At 40.5% G+C, this 23,050-nt stretch overlaps 1 protein-coding gene and 2 long non-coding RNA genes across 5 annotated transcripts in view; 2 read left to right on the top strand and 1 right to left on the bottom strand.

Annotated features, from left to right (window-relative positions):
- LOC126911830 (BCL2/adenovirus E1B 19 kDa protein-interacting protein 3-like) overlaps window positions 1-17,506 on the top strand; it is a 50,208-nt gene extending 32,702 nt beyond the window's left edge. For both annotated transcript variants that reach the window (XM_050700787.1, XM_050700786.1), the window contains exons 2-7: window positions 3,050-3,185; window positions 9,539-9,620; window positions 10,321-10,379; window positions 11,058-11,151; window positions 11,968-12,071; window positions 12,894-17,506. In XM_050700787.1, the coding sequence (XP_050556744.1) occupies window positions 3,050-3,185; window positions 9,539-9,620; window positions 10,321-10,379; window positions 11,058-11,151; window positions 11,968-12,071; window positions 12,894-12,948 (530 nt within the window). In that variant the 3' untranslated portion in view covers window positions 12,949-17,506. The remainder of the gene's footprint in view (window positions 1-3,049; window positions 3,186-9,538; window positions 9,621-10,320; window positions 10,380-11,057; window positions 11,152-11,967; window positions 12,072-12,893) is intronic.
- Window positions 17,507-18,383: 877 nt separating this feature from the next.
- Window positions 18,384-22,810, bottom strand: LOC126911867 (uncharacterized). Its single transcript, XR_007706349.1, has 2 exons — window positions 20,675-22,810; window positions 18,384-18,705 (listed from the first exon to the last, which is right to left on the bottom strand). It is a non-coding gene; the product is annotated as an uncharacterized LOC126911867 (long non-coding RNA).
- Window positions 18,704-20,716, top strand: LOC126911852 (uncharacterized). Of its 2 annotated transcripts, none has more exons than XR_007706332.1 (3): window positions 18,704-19,162; window positions 19,195-20,285; window positions 20,424-20,716. It is a non-coding gene; the product is annotated as an uncharacterized LOC126911852 (long non-coding RNA). The 2 variants fall into 2 exon arrangements; XR_007706331.1 differs by having other exon boundaries at window positions 19,195-20,354.
- Window positions 22,811-23,050: the final 240 nt, after the last annotated feature.

Here is a 23,050-nt window from a genome sequence, read left to right as displayed (position 1 = left end):
TCAAGTAATACGTCTGTTCGTTTACCGGCTTCTCCGCATAATAAAAAAGAGCACAATGCGGACTGCCTAGCGGCCTTACCGAAGCTCTGGCTCAAAGCAGGAGTAGAAACGGGGTGGTTTTTAATCAGTAAGAGTCTGACGCTCGCGGCAGAAGTCATTGAATGATATTCCCCTTAAACAATGGGCCGAGATTTTGCGTCACAATACAAAATAACATTAAGGCATCTCCTCTTTGTACTAGCTTCACGAGAAAAACAACTACACCAGTGATCTAACATCCAAATATAATCTCAACAATAGCCATTATCATCTGGAAACCACTAAAAAACCTGTACATTAGAACATTTTACATACACACGCTAATTCAGTGCGTTGAACTTGGACAAACAAAGACTGTGGCGTATTTCGGTGAGGCTGTGAGTCACTGAAAGCGCTGTGTATCACGAGTATTACTTTGTTTCAGGAAAAAGTTTCATATAGGTACTATCTTAAGTGCATAAAAATAACGTAATTTTTCCATGAATTTCTAAATATTTTCTCATAGTGCTTTTTACAGAGGGAAAATCATCCAATAACTTATCCCGCCTTGGGCGAGACGAAAGGGAGTGTCAGACTCTTACTGACTAAAAACCACCCCGTTCCTATTCCTGCTTTTCGAGCTGGAGCCCCGGTAACCCGCTAGGCAGTCAGACCTGCTGGGCCCCATTTATAGTGGTCTGATGGCTCTTTGAACGCCACGCGCACAGGTCTGGTTCTGGTCAGATGCCGAGCTACCCTTCCTCGCAGTCCGCAGACCAAGAATATTAGGCTGTTCATATATCTTTACTTACCTACATAGTATTCAGATATAACCCATATCATATACTGATAAAATTTCAAAACAAATACTTTGACTTTAATTTTCAACTTTCCCTATACGTATATATAGCAATACTTTCTTCGCCCTATCTTTGCACACTTGTGCTACATATAAACAGATGTTCGTGATAAGAGTCTTATCATGATAAGTAGCAGACTGATATTGCGGGGCGTTGACCTGTCAATGTCACGGGTAATTGAATGTCTGGTGTTCCAAACGGATTGAAGAAAGGGGACAGTTTTATAATGTGTCTTTTATGGACGGTGTGATGATGACAATCTAAAAAAAAATCCAGAGCTATGGACTGCCTAGCGCGTTTACCGGGGCTCCGGCTCGAAAAGCAGAAGTAGGAAAGGGGTAGTTTTTAGTCAGTAAAGAGTCTGACACTCCCTCTCGCCTCGCCCAAGGTGAGAAAAGTCATTAGATAGGAGATTAGGGATGGGAGCAGATTGGGTTTCCACTGGATTTCACTTGCCGCGAGACTTAGATATAACTAAATATCTCGTATTTATTTGAGTGCAATCCTACCTCAAACTAGCTATTATAATTAAGTCTGTGAATATTTTGATCGCACACACAATCTGTTATGTCGGCTACTCTATAATTATCTGTAGCGTGTCCGTCGCATCCGTTGTGTGGCACAAACAATAGACGACCGCCATTTTTTTTAGGTTTTTTATTATATCCTGTTGTTATATAACAAGTTTACTTTAACACGCCTTGAATTGTATCATCAAGAATCATAAGCAGTCCACTGCTGGACTATGAGATTCCTCTACATAAGAGAGTTTGCCATAATCTCCGCAGGCAGGCGGGTTGGAGATCGCAGTGTGAAAGGTTCAGGTTTATCAGAGACCACTGCTGTTTTCTGTCAATGCATAGTGCCTTAGTCGGGTATACGACACCCGCGGGTTTAGTATTATGGTGATAAAATGTATTCCATTCTGTCGTCATCATCACTACACGGCAAAAACAGTTCTATTAGTTCATGTAAAACAGAACTACAATCATAACTATCTTCAAACTATGCTACGAAGATGTAATAGCTAAGCTGTGAAACTATGTGACCGTTTCCACTGATACTAAGCTATGCGAGGAAGATGCGCAGCTCGAGTATGTAATGTATTGATACTAGGAAACCATCCTAGCACGCATCTTTACGTATAAAAAGCATAGTTTAACTGAGTCCGTTTCCACTAGTGTTAAGCTATGTGTACCAATGAATGAAATTAGTGGAAGCCAAACGCATCCACAGCAACGTGGCATAGCACATCCCTGGTGGAAAACCGTACCTTTACACTGATTGACCAAATGAATCACCGTTATAAGGTCAATATTGAGCCTTATGTCATTGGATTACGAGTTAACGAGATAAGATTGAGAGAAATTTCTCCTTTGACATATGGACCTTTAGATAATTGGTAGACTTTGATACATCTATGATGTGATGAGAAGGCGTGACGCGCTCGTGGGTCGGTCGGGTTGATAGTAATGAATAACTTAATATTACACGTTTAATGTAAAAAATCACATTTAAGGTACGCGTCCACAGGTCAGCATCGTACGGACCGCATCATCAGCAATGCCTACATGCGATGCGTACTGATGACGTCATACGGAATGCGTACGATGCGGGCCTGTGGACGCTTACCTTTAGCGTGGCTGAGTACCGAAACTTACAGCGTACTTCTATTATTAGGTTGGTAGGTTTGGAAGAATTTTTTTCGCGCAGCCTACTGGGTGGGCTGCTGAAACTGTGTTTTTTTTTTTTGCACTATGGCAATCTGTCCGAAAACAATAAGCCATTTGTTTGGTTAGGTTAGGGCCAGTCAATTTCTGGACTATCCAGCAAATCCTCTTTTGGTTCAGTTTATTTCAGGCATCTTTGGGCGAGTCTGGGAATGCCTGTCTCTTTTTATTTTTAGTTAATAGCGAACTCCATTTCGCTGCCAATGATTTTTGCCTATTTTCCTGTTTTTCTCTTGATTTTTTCCTGAATTTTCTTTGCTATAAACCTCACGGAGTCCGAGACCTTTCCAACGAATGCAAAACCGTGGAAATCGGTTCTTGCGTTCTGGAGTTATAGCGTCAGGAAGGAAAACTTGACTCATTTTGGTATTATAAATAGTATGTCACACGATTGTTTATTTTTCTTTTCTCCACTATAACCCCTCTTCTCTTCTATTCCAGAATCATGGGTGGAACTCAACAACGGCGGTGGCCTGGCCGCCGTGGAGAATGAGTACATCAGACTGTTGCGTGAGGCGCAGAGGGAGAGCCGGGACTCCTCCGTGAGGCACTCTAGGGCCTCCAGCGTAAAAGGCAGGTGAGATATCGGGGGCGGAGGGAAGATGATACTTTTAAAGTACCTCTTTAAGCTTTTGGTCTGCTGCTTGGTGCTCTAAGCATTTGGTGATCCGGAGCTGCGGACTACCTAGCGGGTTTACCGGGGATCCGGCTCTAAATGCAGGAGAAGGAACGGGGTTGGTTTTTAGTCAGTAAGAGTTTGACACTCCCTTTCGCCTCGCCCAAGGTGGAAGAAGTCATTGGATGATTTTCCCTCCACCAAAAAAGGCATATGGTGAGGATACTGGAGCCTCTATCTTCTCCCCAAAACGTTGGCATTATTGTCATATTAGCCCTAAGACGTCCACTGCTGAACATAGTTCAAGACCAAATTTTTGGAGAACCTTTCCGATTATTTATACATGCTTAAGTGTGGGAGAGTCATGCTTCGGCATGAATAGGCCGGAGGTCCTCACAGAAAACCGACATTAAACTACGCTGTGTTGTGTTTCGTTGAGTCCCAAGTCCCAATCTTCGCAATCCCTGATTTCCCAACAACCCTTAAATTGCTAACACCCAAAAGGCAACGCACTTGTAACGCCTCTGGTGTTTCGGGTGTCCACGGGCGGCGGCGATTGCTTACCAGCAAGTGTTGTGTTTACTGTTGGTTTACCGGCTTATACCATAAAATTATTATTAAAAAAAAACATTGTACTCGTTTCCACGTGAGAGATTCGGAGAAAAATATCACACACGTCAGTTTTATTATTATTAGTGTTTAAAATGCCACATGCATTAAATAAAGTAGTTCTAGTTAGCCCCTTATCGATTCTAGTAACTGCAAAGTTAATTACAATAGTTGCAACGAAGCCCCGAAATGAGGACGTTCTGAGGGCCTAGTACTAGTTTGTTTTTACGTTTAAAGTAATCGAAACGAGAGCGTGTTCGGTGTTCTGATTGGTCGGCTCGAATAAACCAACCAATCAGAGCGTCGAACGCGCTCTTTAAACGTAAAGCAAACTCATACTAAGTCTGATTGGCCTGCTCTAATGAATCAACCAATCAGAGGCAGTGACTGATGACACGCACTACACCGTGCCGTGTGCTGACAACATACAGAATGGAATACAATCGTCACTATCCCATTTTTTTTAAAGTGGAAAATCATCCAATGTCTTCTCCCGCCTCTTTTTTCTCAAATAATCGTTCCCCTACACTAGGATTTTCTCCTGTGTCGTGGGTGCGTTTACAAACATACAAGTTCACATACACATGACAACCAGACCCGAAACAACAATTTGTGGATCACACAAAGTGTTGCATTGGGTGATGCTAGAGGGAGTGTCAGACTCTTACTGACTAAACACCACCCCGTTCCTACTCCTGCTTTTCGAACCGGAGCCCCGGTAACCTGCTAGGTAGTCCGCAGCTCCGGGTCTATAGGCGGGTGTCATACGAGACCACATTTATCAGAGACCGTGCAGCAGCGCTCTCTGATAAACCTGAACTGTTTTAAACTACAAAGTCAAAGTCAAAACATTTATTTCAAATAATCCTAAATTAGGCACTTTTGAAACGTCAAATTGAATTGTCCGCCAGTCTGTCTGTCAGTGAAGCTAGGCGCTCGTTTCAAAGTGTAGCTTCGAATGGAGAAGAACGAGCAAGAAACTCCATTCGTTATTACATACATACATACATAACGTCACGCCTTTTATCCCCGAAGGGGTAGGCAGAGGTGCACATTACGGCACGTAATGCCGCTATACAATGTACACACACTTTTCACCATTTGTGTTATAAGTCCCATGTAATAGGGGGTGAGCTTATTGCCATATCCTGGACACAATTCCAGACTCCGTGCTACTACCGAGAAATTTTCGAAAATCCGAAAAAAAGCCCAGTAATACTTTGCCCGACCCGGGAATCGAACCCGAGACCCCTTGTTCGGCAGTCGCACTTGCGACCACTCGAACAACGAGGCAGTCTCTCGTTACTCTTTTTAAAAAAAATGTTTTACAATCTCTAACCTAACAATCGTGGAGATTATACAAAGTTAATTACTATTAACTGTCGTGTGCAGAGAAGCCCTGTAATGAGGACGTGTGCTTGACAAATAGCTGACGCACGCACCGACGTTGCATGGCATGCATTTTGCATACATTACTTTTATAATGTGCTGTGGTATTAGAAAGTGGCTTTTTTTTGCAAAGATAAGACGGAGTTATGTCCGGTATCTTTGAGTACAAGTGCTGCAAAGCGAGACGTGTTTTTTTTTAAGAGCGGAATAATCACTCAGTAAACTTTTTTTTTGGAGAGATATCATCCGATGACTTCTCCCACATTGAGCGAGGCGAGAAGGAGTGTCATAATCATACTCGCTAGGTCCGGATCAGGCATCAGCACATCTGTGGTTGTTTGATGGCTCTTTGAGACGTCGGGTCTGGTTCTGGTCCGGAGGCGAGCTACCCTTGCTCGCCGTCCGTAGACACGAATTTACGTTACGAGGTTCGTTCTCTCACGCGCCCCACCTCCTTAGCTAGCATGATTGCTTCGTCACTTGTCAGGTGTCGCCACACTACGTAGCACATATCTGATGGAAAAACAGCCTAAATATGTTGTATAAAACCTAGACAGGCAGTAAAGAGAATCACTAGCACAGTTTTCCACAGCACACACCGGTTATTCAGGTTCCTAGATTACGATACAAGTTTATAAATAGCCACGGTTTGTCGGTAAACAAACGAGTTCGAGTTAATACACAATGGTGTAGAGTGCACGGTGATAGCTGAGGGTAATGCGATTTGTTATCACATATACCAAGACAGAAATTGGCTAGCGCGCTCTATATCCTTAGTACGAATTTGCTATACGTCGAACGAAATCATTTCTAATTGTTTTAAGTGTGGGAGAGCCATGCTTCGGCACTGCTGGGCCGGCTCGACACGTGTAACAACGCTTGCGTTGTGTGAGTGAGGTTATCGGAAGCCCAATAACTAATCCCAATCCCCGATTCCAAAACCACCCTTAAATTCCTAACCCCAAAAAGGCCGGCAACGCACTTGTCGCCAGTCGCCAACGCCTCCGGTGTTTTAAGTGTCTGGGCGGCGGCTATTCCTTGCCATCAGGTGATACGTGACATCGTTTGCCCCCAATTAAAGGAAAATAATGTAGTCCTTAGGTTGCTTACCATCAGGTGACCTATCCGGTCTCTTCCCGCCCCAACACATAGAATTAAAATCTAACTTGAGTGTCGCTTGCGTGTTAAGTTTCATACAATCGTATGTATGTATGTGTAGAAAGCAAACAAACCCCCTACAAAGCCTGTCTGGCGCCTGCTAACCGCAAGTAACGTGATATGTGTAGCATCTACTTAGTCATGTGTGAATCATACTGAAAAAGGTACGATAGGAGGGAATGCATATTGCGTTTAAAATTATTTACCTGAGCCTCCTCTGCATAAGAGAGTTTGACATGATCTCCGCAGGCAGGGTTGTAGATCGCAGTATAAAACGGTCCTGCATGAATGGGCCGGCTCGATCGGAGTGATACCTCGGCCTCACAGTACAACGACGTGAAACAACGCTTGTTGTGTGAGTGAGGTTACCGGAGGCCCAATTACTACCCCTTTCCAATCTTCCCAATCCCCTATTCCCCAATAATCCCTAAATTCCTAACCCCGAAAAAGTCGGCAACGCACTTGTAACGCCTCTGGTGTACATGGAGGGCGGCGATTGCAAGCACCTAGCTTAACTGACAGACAGACAGACGAACAATTCAAATTAACGTTTCATAAGAGCCTAATTTAGGATTAATTGACATAGATCCTTTGACTTTGTTTACTATCAGGTGATCTGTCTGCTCGTTTACCGGCTTATACCACAAAAAAAGGTTCAGGTTTATCACACAGCGTTGCTGCCCTGTCTCTGTTAAATGTGTAGTCCCATAGTTTTTACGATACACGCGTACAAATAGGGGTGGTGAGTGATGATTAATGTCTTATACGCTGCCGTCAAGGTCCCCCTAAACTTTTACTCAATACAATTTTAACTTTATAACGAAAGTGAAAAAGTTGGAAATTGACTGTATCAGTTATAATGTCGGACATCTGTCCTAATTCCCGATGAGAATCGATTGGTTTAATACGTTGGCAGTGACAGCACTTCCATCCCCATCATATAGATGGTTGGCAGGCCACAACTGTGCGCTTCTCGCGAAACTTTCTGCGGTTTCTGCCTCGCACAGCAAAACTAGGGAATGAGCTGTCGTCGGCGGTATTTCCGAACCGATACGACCTTCAAACCTTCAAGAAAAGAGCTTACTCCTTTTTAAAAGGCCGGCAAAGCACCTATGACTCTTCTGGTGTTGCGGGTGTCCATGGGCGGCGCTGATCGCTTATCATCAGGTGACTCGTTTGCTCGTTTTTTTTTTACAAGGCGTTACAAGTGCGTTGCTGGCATTTTTGGGGGTTGGGAATTTAAGGGTTGTTGTTCGGGAATCGGGGATTGGGAAGATTGGATAAGTATTTGTCATTTTTTCCATAATAAAAAACAAAAGATCAGATATAATGACCGACATCTGCCCCAATTCCCGATGAGAATCGATTGGTTAAATAGGTTGGGAGTCGTAGTAACAATGACATATGATTGCATTCCGCCGATATGTGTAATTGGACGTTTCCCTTTCATTGATGGGCAGTTGGACACCATATTATGCCGTGAACGGTATCCAGAATAGTTCCTCTCAGTTTTTCTGGGATCAAATACTGATTTGGTATAAATGGGGCCATCTTAGAGGTGTACAGTTTCGAACAAAAACATTTGGGCTTACAGTGCCCTTAGTATGAGTTTGCTTTACGGTTAAGGTAATCGAAAGAAGAGCGCGTTCAAAGCTCTGATCAGTCAAATCGAATAAACTGAACTTACTAAGGGTACAGAAACTGACGTGATGTTACATCACATCATATAAAAAAGTAATTTAAAAAAAAGCAGAACCGCCTTCAATTTTCTTTACCGCCTCCATTTTATTTAGGTTTGATATTAGCCTAAAACCTTCTCCTACGTCTTACAAATGCTATGCTGAAAACCTCATCAAAATCAGTTCATCCAAACGCGACATTATCGCTCACAAACATACTTGTTGCTTATGTAGGCCGCATCATCACTCGAAGCTGCGGACTACCTAGCGGGTTACTGGGGCTCCGGCTCTTAAAGCAGAAGTATGAACGTGTTCTTTATTAGTCAGTAAGAGTCTGACACTCCCTCTCGCCTCGCCCAAGGCGGGAGAAGTCATTGGATGCTTTTCACCCCTCAAAAAAGGTCATTATTGCTTACAACCAGTCGAGATAGTGGACAAACGTAGACATAATAACGATCTTAATTACAAAAAAAAAGAATTCTTATTTTTTTTTTTCGCAACAATAAAGTATACTAGTAATTATGATTACTCTAAGCATTTTAGTTTTAATTAATTGCAGTGTTGATGAACGTGCGAAAGAGTTGTCGGTAATTTTGCGAAATATCCCGTGTAATTCTTTTGTTTTTCTTCTTTATTTTGTTATATTATTATGATTGGTGCTCAAGGCTGAAACACTAGGGTCTGATTGTATCTAGACTCGTTTTTAACTTGTTTTTATTGTGTTGTTGTTTATAAAGTAGATTATTAATAATAATATAACGTTGTTGTAGATGTCTACAAGTTATTATTTTAAAGCCTTTTTAAGCTAAGCGTCCACAGGCCTGCATCGCACCCATTACGTATGACATCATCAGTACGCATCGCATGTAAGCATTGCTGATGTTGCGGTCCGTACGATGCGGATCAGTGGACGCAGTTGTATGAGTTTCTATAGAAGGCAAAATAAAATCCATTGCGTGCGATGCGTATAACTGTCCACGATTATGTCGTGATTGGTTGAATCGATTTTCATACGATAAAATTAACGATCTTATTGTTCTTATTGTTGTTATATTTATATATTTCCATAAACTACGTTTAACAAAAACTGACTGTAACCTACATTTTTAAGTCGGTTTATGTACTAAACTGTGGTAGAGTCAGGCTTCGGCACTGCTGGGCCGGCTCGACCGGAGTGATACCACGGCCTTACAAAAAACCGACGTGAAACAACGCTTGCGTTGTGTTTAGTTGTATGAATTGTGGTTACAGGAGGCCCAATTACCCCTCTTCCCAATCTTTAAATTCCTAATCCCCAAAAGCCGGCAACGCACTTGTAACGCTTCAGGTGTTTCGGGTGTCCATGGGCAGCGGCGATTACTTACCATCAGGTGATCCATGGACACCCGCAACATCAGCGTGACTTTCGACCTTCAATATCGAAATCGAAAAGTTATTTTTTGACCTCATTATTAAAAACCTCTTTCTGTTTAATTGCAGCCCCAAATCACCACCCAACAGTCCAAACCTGGAGCCTTCTACCGAAGACGAAATGAAAGGAGTATACATCAACCATTGGAGAGTGAGTATTTCTTTTTTTATTGGTAACTTGCTTCTGGTATCTTCGTCCGCGTTCCCGTGGGATGAAAATTGGTCTATGGGTTAATGAAGACCATCATATCACCCTGTTCCAAATTTCATCCCGATCTCTTTCTTAACTTGCGTATTAGGTACCTACCGGGGCTCCAGCTCGAAAAGCAGGAGTAAGAACGGGGTGGTTTTTAGTCAGTAAGAGTCTGACACTCCCTCTCGTCTCACCCAAGGCGGGAGAAGTCATTGGATGATTTTCCACCCTTAATAAAAAGGCGTTAGTGTAGTTGCCACGTCATGCAAAATTCCTTTATGGCCATTTTAATTCACCCCTAAGCTGTCACTAACTTAAAGTGACTTTTAGTTAGTGACAGCTTAGGGTTGACTAAAAACGGCCATCAAGGAATTTTAATTAGTTAGGACATTTGCTTACACCATCAGGTGATACGTACGGTCGTTAAAGAAAAAAATGTTTTGTCTTCCCATTAGAATGGAATTTTAACTATTGAACTCTTATTTAAAACTTACGTCTTATCGCTGATGTATTTTTTTTTGCATTAGTCGGTAAACGAACAGACGGATCACCTGCCCGCCCATGGATACCTGAAACACCAGAGGCCTTATTAAAAAAATGCCATTCCTTCACTGTTCAGAAGTATATCCTTGTTAATATGTGACATTTATGTTTCCAGGAAGACTCCAACGACTGGGTCTGGGAGTGGAGCAGTAGGCCAGACCAGCTTCCACCCAAGTGAGTAGCTGTTCCATGTTCTTATTTCATTCCAGCCTCATAAACCTTTAGAGGGACTTACACTCGCCTTTAGGCTTAAGTCATTCTGTCTCCTGCATTAAATTCACCGAGGGAAGTGGAAACTATCGTTTTCTTTTTCTTCTTCTCTAATAATATCTTCTGATTTATTTCGTTGCGGGATCCAAGACAGTCATTCATGTCCCTGGGACGTTGGACTTCAGTGTTTCGGTGTTTGCATGGTTGTATCTACTGTAGATCCTGGTGCACAGGAGTTGCGTTTACTAACATACAAGTTCACATGCTCATGACAACCAGACTTGAAACAACAATTTGTGCAACACACAACAAAGATCACACATCTTCGCTTCGCCGTTCTGGCAGTAAGCGGGTTGGTGACCAAACGCAGACTTATCAACGCCAAAAAACCCCCCGACATGAAAAAAAAATACGTCGCGTTGGGGACCTCCTAATTATTTCTTACTTATCTATTGCGGTTTATTTCAGTGTGGTTTCATTTCATCATCATCACCACGCCAACTGTGCAGTCATAATAAATCATTATGCACGTCTTTGACTGCCAATAGAAAACTGTTGAAGACAAATCCTCTGCTAACGTCGGTCACCGGTGACCACCACGGCGTTCAATGTGTTAACAAATCTTCTCTCTTTTTCTCCCAGGGACTGGCGGTTTAAGCACCCGACGACGAGTGCGCGCGGTCCACCATCAGCCACCTCCTCCATCGAGGTGCTAGACCAGCAACCCACGCAACAGGTATGTGGGAACTTCACTCCAAGACTGTATCTGGTAGAAAATTTTGAGAAGAAATATATAACTAATACACAAAGATGATCATCATATATATAGATGGTTGGCAGGCCACAACTGTGCGCTTCTCACGAAACTTTCTGCCTCGCACAGCAAAACTGTGGAATGAGCTGTCGTCGGCGGTATTTCCGAACCGATACGACCTTCAAACCTTCAAGAAAAGAGCATACTCCTTTTTAAAAAGCCGGCAACGCATCTGTGACTCCTCTGGTGTTGCGAGTGACCATGGGCGGTGCTGATCGCTCACCATCAGGTGACTCGTTTGCTCGTTTGCCACCTATTCCATAAAAAAAAAAACAAAGTTTGACCACTAGAACGCAACAAAATACTTAAAGGAGTTGTCGACTCGGGAGAATGCGGGAGCCGCCGAGTCAACAACTCCTGAAGATGCTCCGTAGAGGATGTCAAGTGTTTTGTTGCATGTCATCTGTGTGTTGTTATGATTTTTATTTAATAAACCGGTAAACGAGCTGACGTATCACCTGATGGTAAGCAATCGCCGCCGCCCATGGACACTTGAAACACCAGAGGCGTTACAAGTGCGTCGCCGGCATTTTGGGGGTTAGGAATTTAAGGGTTGATGGGGAGATTTTGAAGGGGAGTAAATGGGCCTCCGGTAACCTCACTCACACAACGCAAGCGTTGTTTTACGTCGGTTTACTGCTCGGCCGTGGTATCACTCCGGTCGAGCCGGCCCATTCGTGCGGAAGCATGGCTCTCCCACACTTACATTATATAATATAATATATATAAATATTGCAGGGCCACTGCCTGTCCGTCCGTCGTTCCTGCCTGTTCAGTCGGGGCGCCATCGCCGCCGTGCTGCTCACCAACGTCGTCTCACTACTGCTCGGCGCTGGGATCGGGTGAGTACATCACTTATTACATAATTAGCGACTGATCTGCGGACTACCTAGCGGGTTTACCGGGGCTCTGGTTCGAAAAGCAAGAAGTAGGAACGGGTGGTTTTTAGTCAGTAAGAGTCTGATGATATTCCCCACTGAAAAAAAGGTCTAATTGAAATAAATAATTTTGACTTTGGTCTACCAATAACCCGGATCAGTTGTGCACAAAGAAACCATTTTTATTAAACGGTTTTATTTAGTTTAAACTGTTTGTTTGGGTCAAATATTATTATTGGAATTTATCCCCCTTCCTGACAACAGATCGATCTGATATTTGGTACACACTCTTAATCTTGATGACCATACAATATGAGTCAATTAAAACCGTTTAACATTAACAACATTTTCCTCTGCCTCCTATAGTTCTCAATGACTATACTTCGCCAAGTTGGATTGGAAACCGTCATTTGGATACCTTTTTAAGGGGGAAAAATCATCCAATGACTTCTCCCGCAATGGGCGAGGCGAGAGGGAGTGTCAGACTCTTATTGACTAAAAACCATCCCGTTCCTACTCCTGCTTTTCGAGCCGGAGCCCCGGTAGTCCGCAGAATCAATAGAATTGCCGGAGTCTGTGTTTCCTGATGGGTATAACCTGGGTGTCTTCAAAGCCCGAGTGAATAGGTTGCTTATGGGCAGACGTGCTCCATCGTAGGCCGCATCATCAATTACCATTAGGCGAGATAGCGGCCAAACGTCGGCCCATTTAACATAAAAAAAAGAATTATCTGGATTTCTGCGACCTTATATCATGTTAAAATGTTTTTTTCTCTTTTATTTCCAGAATGTGGCTGAGCAAACGTGGCATCCTTCCGCCCAGACTGATTGTAATCAACTAAAGCTCAAGACTGAGGCTCGAACGCTGCAAGTAAATAAAATATATACATTACAGACATATTACTGTATACTTCTATATTGTACTAGCTACTCCCACTGCTCGGCTCCTATCGACAGCCTTCCACGATAAATGCAACGGATCTAGAATTGGAACTTAAAACGGGATATTTACCACGTTTTTCAATATGAGTATATATTCCATGATCACGGATAAACAGTTTATCCATGATCATGGCGCTTGCAACAGTACCGAAATACATGGTAAATATCCCGTTTTAAATTCCAATTCTAGTGTTAGTGACCATGTCAGTTTAAAAACTTATAATGCAACGGGTGTTTCTTCAAAAAAACTTTAACTTTTATTTAAGTCTTTCTGCCACACTCAGAGTCATTTAATGGTTACTTAAACCAGTCCTTAGCAATTTTTTTCGATTGCTAAGAACTGGGTTAAGGTTTCGGGTTTTCATGGTTGTATCTACTGTAGATCCTGGCTTACAGGAGTTGCAGCGGTATGGGAGGTTGTGGCGGACTTGTCCCTAAAAAAACAGAAATTGTTTTCGATAAAAAATCGTCACTAAAGAATAGTTTAAGTTATCGTAAGTGATGCTTTTAACTTTTTGTGATTATTTTGAAGAATCACCCGACTGTAAGAAGAAAAATTATCAAATTCAAACCAGTAGTTTCGGAGATTGGTGCGTTCAAACCAACGTCAGCTTTATAATATGTTTGTTAAAATGTGATATTGTTATTTATACAATGCAGGTTTTGTTTTTAGTATATATAGCTAATTGTGACATATATTATATAGAAAAATAATATAGTTTTAACACGCTTCTACTACTACTTTTTCGATATGTTCGGAACTATGTAATAAAATCTAAGAATCTGAATTATACACGCTTGTGACTCCTCTGGTGTTGCGGGTGTCCATGGGCGGCGCTGATCGCTTACCATCAGGTGACTCGTTTGCTCGTTTGCCTCCTATTCCATAAAAAAGGCGTGTTTATAGGTATTTTTTAAATATATTATATCACAATTATCTATATATAATATTTCGTGTTAGTTTTTAGAATTGTAATACTGTTTATAATGGATGATTCGTTAGCTAAGGTTAAGCAGACGCTGTCGAGGTTTGTAAATTGATTGGTGGACGTTTTTAGTTGAAAATTTTGATTTTCTTACTGGTCAAGTATAAAAACAAAAGATTTTTTTAGAGAAGCATTCAGTTTACACCCTGTTTACAACATGTTACAAATGTTAACATATGTACCTTTTACCGAGGCTTGGAAAAAGATGGGTGTGCAATTTAAATTAACATTCATCCAATATAAATAAGTATGAGACTGCCTGTATGTCGGTAAGGAAAGGAGGGAAGAAAGAAAGATAGTAATGGATAAAGAATACTATTAAATAAACAATGTGTAGTGTTTTCTAGGTCGGACATTTTGTATTTTTCTTACATTTTTTCAAAATAAAAACTAAAAAAACAAGTAATATTTGATAATAAATAAAATATTTGATAAATGGTAATACTACTACGTCTCCCTTCGTCAACGTTATGTGTGTTTGTTTGTCAAAACATCGCACGCATCGTACGCATTCCGTATGACGTCATCAGTACGCATCGCATGTAGGCATTGCCGATGATACGGTCCGTACGATGCGGATCAGTGGACGCAGTTGTATGAGTTTCTATACAAGGCAAACTAAAATCCGTTGCGTGCGATGCGGGCCTGTGGACGCTTACCTTAAGGGGTAAGCGGTAAACTACATAATTATATATTTAGCGCTTGTTTCAACGCCTTAAATGTCTTGTTTATCGGCCATAAAGACAATATTAACTGTTATTTAAAAAAAGGAGTCTATCGATGCGATTGTTATGTTTCGATCTCATAAAATATTTACCAACTTTCTATTCTCAGTCGCTTCGGTGTGATACTTCAAGTTGTTTTTCTCAAAGGGCCTAGTACAAGTTTGTTTTACGTTTAACGAGATCAAAACGGGAGCGCGTTCGGCACTCTGATTGGTTGGTTTATTTCAGCCGGACAATAGAACCGCCAAGTGCGCTTTCGTTTAAAAAAGAAACTTAACTAAAAATCACGGTTTAATCGCGTACATTAATGGAGAAATGCTCTACTAGTTTCGAGTCACAGAGGGACTGAGTTGAGTAGACTGCTCGACGTCGCCGTCTGCGCACGCTGCTCATGATGAAGAGTCCCTCTGTGACTCGAAACTAGTAGAGCTTTTCTCCATTAATGTACCAGTGAGTAAACCGTGATTTTTAGTTAATTTACTATGTCTCACGATAGTTATTATAAAACAAATTAGTACTAAAGTTACAGGTTATCCACTAGCACGTTGACAAACAAACAAACGCAACGTTTTTTATAATATAATAGTTATAATGCTATCAATATTTTTATATTATCGTAGTTTTTAAGTCACTTCTGCTGTTGCCTATTTCTCTTATTGGGTTTGAAGATATTTTCGATGCCTTTAAACTAAAGAAAGCGTTTGTCAAAGAACAATGTAACTAAATTAATTATTATGTTATATCAGCTTACTCACGTAACTGTTTGACGAGGAACTCGACTAGTTTCAGTAGCAGCGACAGTCGCCGCGTCGTGTGTCGCGGAATGCTGCTCATGAATATGAGCCTCTAGCATGGCTTGAAACTAGTCGAGTTCCTCGTCAAATAATTACGTGAGTAAGCCGATAACATAATAATTAATTTATTATGTCTCACGAGAGTTATAATAAAAATGTACCTTATTTGCAGTGCAATACATGCTAATCTTGAATATCTTCGAATTCAATAGTTTTAATTTTTACTCTATTCTAGTTTTTATTATGCACTAAGCATAATACGTCATAGCATTCGCCATGTATTTCATATTTAAAAAAAAAATGCACATCATCATTGTCTCTGTGATTTATAAAAAAAAATGCTATTTATTGTCTATGCGTCGGTGTTGCCAGGTTTATAAAAGATGTTTCTACCAAGATAATGGCAATCGCTGTTGTATGGGTTGGATATTATATTTGTAAATCTTCCATTACCCAAATCCTTAATCCCTAAAAGGTCAGCAATGCACTTGTAAGTCCTCTAGTGTAGTGGGTGTACATAGGCCGCGATTGCTTACCATCAGAACTTTTAGTACGGGTTTGCTTAACGTTTAAAATAAAATCGAAACGAGAGCGCATTCGGTGCTCTGATTGGTTATTTTATTCGAACCGGCAATTAAGAAAGCCGAATGCGCTCTCGTTTCGATTACTTTAAAGGTTAAGCAAACTCGTACTAAAAGTTCTGATGGTAAGCAATTAGCGCCGCCTATGTATACCCACAACACTAGAGGACAAACTCATACTAAGGCAGTTGTCCCACCGGCAACGATGAACGAGTAACGAGTAGAGCTAGAACTAGCAACGAGTTAAAACAAAAACAAACAAGTGAAGCGAGCACTCGCCGGCAGTGTGAACAGTCAGCGATCAACTGTTTGTATATGCATCTCTTTTGTTTACACGGAAAGTATATCTATTGTACGTTTCTTGAGCGAGAAAATAGCCGATAGTTAGTCGTTCACTCGCCGTTGGTGGGACAACTGCCTAAGGGTACAGGTGATCCGTCTCTTCCTTTGCCGACCTCTTACGATCTCTCCTCACATCAAATATCATATCCAATCCATATATTATATATTTGTTTCATTATAATATTAAAGGAATTTTAGTTTAATTATAGAGAGTGAATAAGAAATATGTTCTTTTTGTTTCTTTCTCTGTCTTTCGTAGAAGAATTGGCTAGATTTGTGTTCTGTACACTTATATGTTCTTGTGGTTTGTTATTGAATGTTGCATTTGTAATTTAAATTGGCTTTTTGTGATAGAAAACTTAGAAAATATTGGTCTCGTGTGTCGTGTGTATGTTTTACACTTTCACATACACATCACACACAGACACGGAATTACTGTTTGTGGATCACACAAATGTTCAAATATTCAAACGCCACTCAGTTTTAAGTCGCTCTCAAAACTATTTCTGTATAAATGCTTTATAAAAGACAGGGATTGCTGATATTTAAGTACAACTTAAAATTGAGTAGCTTTTCAGTATTCGGTTGAAAAAGTAGTTCCATGTGATTACTGCTCGGTTGACGCAGTGGCTGCCGTTACAAGGCATTACAAGAGTGTTGCCGGCCTTAGTGTGATCCATAAACAAATTGTTGTTGGTGTATGTGAACTTGTATGTTTGTAAACGCACCCACGATACAGGAGAAAATCCTAGAATGGGACAACGTTTTATAAAAAAGAATAACAATATGATCCGTTCAGTAGTTTATACATTTTGGTAATTTATTTTTTACCCAATGGTAGGAATGGTAGTTTTTTTTTATCATATTATTGATGATTTAAAAGCTCAAGTTTAAGTTATAAATGCAACGTTCAATCTCGACCGCTTTATTTTACTTTACTCACACAATTTGTAAATATAATATATGTTATGTCATTTTAATCATTTCTTGTAAGGCGCTTACAATATAAGGATATATGCATTTTTATTAACATGTGTTGTTTTATTTCTTAGTTTTGGTAGTTTTCCCTTACTATAAGGCTGGCTTTATAGCTACGTTGTTAGACGCATCGTTGGTCGAGTGGTCGCAAGTGCGACTGCCGGACAAGTGGTCTCGGGTTCGATTCCCGGGTCGGGCAAAGTATTACTGGGTTTTTTCGGTTTTTCGAAAATTTCTCAGTAGTAGCACGGAGTCTGGAATTGTGTCCAGTATAATATGGCAGTAGACTCACCCCCTATTACATGGGACTTATAACACAAATGGTGGAAAAGTGGGGGTGTACATTGTATAGCGGCATTACGTGCGGCCGTAATGTGCACTTCTGCCAAACCCTTATTGGATAAAAGACGTGACGTTGCGTTGCTGTTAGACGCGCCGTTGAGCTGTAAAACGAGATTAGTACCGCGCGTTTCGCTTCTGGGGGCCTACTCTTATTCAACGAACGAACGAAAAAACTTCGCAGATTACATACAACAATTATTTTTATTGCGAACATTTGTGAATAAAAATATCCGAATGAAATGAAGATAAATAAATAGGCTTTGATATGGAATTAAAAATAAAACATTATTTTAAGTAATTTTATTAGTAAATCAATAAAACCTACGGCCGAAGATTAAACGAAACTTCGGATTCGAGAACCGGAGTAGGTAGGTCACCTGTATTCAACAGCGCGCGTTTACTCAACAGCACTGTTTAAGCACGTGACTATAAAATGCAAGTACTACCCCGAACAAATCCGAACGTGCGCGCTTCAGCCTATAGCTAGCTATAAAACCAGCCTAATATACTACCATAAAACGGGGTGAATACGGATCGAGAGGTACAGGAAATTCTTCATACTATTGTAAGGAGAATGAAACCACCTCTACAACTTACTAAATAGTTTTAATATTACTAACACAAATACAATGCTTGATATTACCAATTTCTGGCTACAAAGGATAACAATAAAGAGATACGATTCAAAAGCGATATAATGCACCGGTCGCGGTGCGGTCTGGAGCGGAAGTGGGCGGAAGTGACGCTTGTCTTATCCTGTCAATTGAATTTGACAGTTCGACAAACGTCAAACCGACGACGTTCCCTTACACGGCCTCTCCTGACACACTGGCGTCCTCGACAGGCGTGGTTGCACCAACTTCTTCACCGTCGAAGACTGGAGTGCTCAGCCTCTGTCATCGGAAGGATCTGCACGAATAAAAACACATCCCAAGCTATATTAAGTGGCAAGCAAGTGTTGAAAAGAAATATTAAGATTTCCAGTCCTGTTGAAAAGAAATATTAAGATTTCCAGTCCTGTTGAAAAGAAATATTAAGATTTCCAGTCCTGTTGAAAAGAGATATTAAGATTTCCAGTCCTGTTGAGATAATAAATGATCTATTGCAATAATAATTAGTCATATACAAAGCAACATAAGGTCTAGGTCGCAAGCAAGGCTAGACATAACACACAAGGTCAAATTATTCAGCAAGGCATAATACACAAGGTCAAGTTATTCAACAAGACAACACACAAGGTCAAGTTATTCAACAAGGCATAACACACAAAGTCAAATTATTTAGCAAGGCATAATACACAAGGTCAAGTTATTCAACAAGGCAAAATACACAAGGTCAAGTTATTCAACAAGGCATAACACACAAAGTCAAGTTATTTAACAAGGCATAACACACAAGGTCAAGTTATTTAACAAGACATAATACACAAGGTCAAGTTATTCAACAAGTAACACACAATGTCAAGTTATTCAACAAGGCATAACACACAAAGTCAAGTTATTTAACAAGACATAATACACAAGGTCAAGTTATTCAACAAGACATAACACACAAAGTCAAGTTATTTAACAAGACATAATACACAAGGTCAAGTTATACAACAAGACATAACACATAAGGTCTAGACATCCAACTAGACATAATACACAAGGGCTAGTTATCCAACTAGACATATCACACAAGGGCTAGTTATCCAACTAGACATATCACACAAGGGCTAGTTATCCAACTAGACATATCACACAAGGGCTAGTTATCCAACTAGACATAACACATAAGGGCTAGTTATCCAACTAGACATAACACATAAGGGCTAGTTATCCAACTAGACATAACACATAAGGGCTAGTTATCCAACTAGACATAACACACAAGGGCTAGTTATCCAACTAGACATAACACACAAGGGCTAGTTATCCAACTAGACATAATACACAAGGGCTAGTTATCCAACTAGACATAACACACAAGGGCTAGTTATCCAACTAGACATAATACACAAGGGCTAGTTATCCAACTAGACATATCACACAAGGGCTAGTTATCCAACTAGACATAACACACAAGGGCTAGTTATCCAACTAGACATAACACATAAGGGCTAGTTATCCAACTAGACATAACACACAAGGGCTAGTTATCCAACTAGACATAACACACAAGGGCTAGTTATCCAACTAGACATCTGACCTATTTTTATGATATCTTTGATTGCTTATGAGCTTATTTTTTTTTTCTTTATTATTGATTTAATTTATTTTAATTGTATAATTCTTTATTATTTAATTTGATTATTTGTAATGTTGATTTTAAATTTGTATAGTTATGCATATAATTTGTAGTAATTATGATTTTATTTTTTAAATGTCTCGATACTGTATCAAAACTGGGGAGGAGCGAGACAACCCCAACACAAGTGTTATTAACCACTTTCAGGGGCTCTTTTGAGCACTTGAGACATAATACACAATGTCTAGACTTCAAGCAAGGTTAAACATGGCACACAATGTCTAGTTATCCAACTAGACATAATACACAAGGTCTAGACTTCAAGCAAGGTTAAACATGGCACACAATGTCTAGTTATCCAACTAGACATAATACACAAGGTCTAGACTTCAAGCAAGGTTAAACATGGCACACAATGTCTAGTTATCCAACTAGACATAATACATAAAGTCTAGTAATTCAACAAAACCAGACACAACACAAGGTCTAGGTTTTAAGCAAGACTAGACATAACACAAGGCCTAGTTATTCAACAAAACTAGCAATGGTTAGCCATTCAGCAAGTACTCACATGCAAAGAAAGCAGCACACTCATCAGGAGTCCATTCACCATTCCAGGGCACTATGAACTGCACCACAGCAAAGTTACCTTTCCATAAGCCCCAGCAACAAGTTTCAACTCGTTTCGGTCATTCTTCAAGATTCTTGTGACCCTATAAGGTCCGTGCATTCCAGGATCTGGTTATGACAATAGCAAGGTCTTCCTTTTGGAAAACATGAGGTGCTCAGCATACTGTGTCACACTCCAATGCCAATCAAAAAGTTGAGTGGAGACGCTTAAGTAGTTTCCTGTTTGGTGACATTTTGCGAATACCACAGCTCTTCAAACCACTTATTCCTCCTGTTATAGGTCTCAACCCTTAACATATTGAAAAGAGTACAAACACCGCTCCACTTAACCATTGGCATGATGCATCTCAAGAGTTATGTAGTGAATGGAGCATCCTAAATCATTACCCCATTTTACAAAGTTTGCTGATTCTAACTTGCAACCACAATCAGCATCTATAAGATGTGGAGTGCAATACAAGGAGATAGCATTTATAAATGCTTTCTGTAGCTCATAAGAATACTGTGTGTACAGTAGGTAAATAAGACAGCAATTAGAAAAAGCATCAACCAGAAGAAGAACATGCTTATAGCTATTATTCCAGTAGAGGACCCAGGACATTGGTATGAAGCAACTTAATTTAGGTATTAAAGCAACTTCCGACTTTTGCCATGAAGTAATAGGTTGTAATGGTGCTTAAAGAATTCACTTACTAGCCATGCAAGCTAAACAATATGCCATGTACTTTTTCACAAAAACATGAAGACATGGTTCCTTAACCAAAAGTGATTTGGGATCAATCCAATAGTTTTATATGCACAAATGTGACAATTTTAATTATGAAAGATTTTAAGTACCATAACCATAACTACTAGCATCAGTATGTGCCTTCGTATTTAAATCAGTTTCAAAGATAGCGATAATAGGTTCATCTTTAGGAAAAACATTTAAGTGTAGGATTTTGAGCAGGTCTGTATTAAGTAATGTAATTTTACAGCCTCTTTAGAGTGAAGTCTCGATTTACGCGTCCTTCATTTTTACTCCCGACTGGTTTTACAAAAGTAGAAAAATAATTAAGTAACTCACACGGTTTCAGATTTTTATTTGTAGCAGCAGCTTTTAAGTTAGGTTCATTGACTCCACGCATAACGATCGCGCTAATTAGTTCGTCACTTAAATCTTTAACAATTTGTAATCGTAATAATGATCGTCTTACGTACTCAGCATACGTAACAAAACTATCAGAATTGGTACTCATGACCTCGTATAACATGTTCGCTACGTCAATCTCGCACACAATGATTTAAAATCTCGTTTGAAGTTACTCCAGGACCGATTCGTAACTAGTTGGTAACCCACTCGTCTAACCAAGATTTCGCGTCGCCTTTAAGACTGACCGATACGTGACAAACATTCAGCATCATTTCACTTATTAAGAATTTGAGCTCAGTCTACCTCATCAAACCAGGCATCAACGTTGTGTATATTCGGGTCGAAATATGAGACGTAAAAATCACGTGTTCCGCCATATTTTAAAGAATGAATTGCCTCAACGACTTTTTCTGTCGAATCACAAGTTGATGGTGGTACTTCGATATTAGACGACGTACCTAACGAAGATCTATCCTCTAACGCGTCTAGCCTCATAAGAATTGTTTGAAAGGAGTTACGTAGCACTGAATTACTCCGAGTTCGCGGGCTGCGCGCGAGACGGTTACGATGCCGACGCCCGTTTTGAGTGTCGACTCCTCGAACACGAATCTCCACGGGATATGTGAGATCCACTGCGTGAACGATCACGTTTGCCCATTGTTACACGCAATTACACAGTAATCCGCCACTAGTTACGCCACGAATCAAGAAGCCAGAAATTGATAATTAAAGACTGCACGTGGATATGCAATAGGTAGGAATCCCACTTCTGATGTAAGGAGAATGAAACCACCTCTACAACTTACTAAATAGTTTTAATATTACTAACACAAATACAATGCTTGATATTACCAATTTCTGGCTACAAAGGATAACAATAAAGAGATACGATTCAAAAGCGATATAATGCACCGGTCGCGGTGCGGTCTGGAGCGGAAGTGGGCGGAAGTGACGCTTGTCTTATCCTGTCAATTGAATTTGACAGTTCGACAAACGTCAAACCGACGACGTTCCCTTACACTATCTATTCACCCCTTTACTGTCCCTATTCACCCTGTTTTACTGTATGCTATACGATGATAGACGAAAATAGGGCATTTGGTCTGTCATCGGATCGTTACAGAGTCTATGTTGGACAGTAGTGTAGCGTGTCTTGTCAAGATCCCATATAAATTTTTTTTTGCTGTGCGAGGCAGAAAGTTTCGTGAGAAGCTCACAGTTGGGGCCTCGGCCTGCCAACCATCTATATGATGGGGATGGGAC

The sequence above is a fragment of the Spodoptera frugiperda genome, chromosome 19 (assembly GCF_023101765.2).
Source record: "Spodoptera frugiperda isolate SF20-4 chromosome 19, AGI-APGP_CSIRO_Sfru_2.0, whole genome shotgun sequence".
Lineage (NCBI taxonomy): Eukaryota > Metazoa > Arthropoda > Insecta > Lepidoptera > Noctuidae > Spodoptera > Spodoptera frugiperda.
This window is presented reverse-complemented; position numbering and strand designations above follow the sequence as displayed.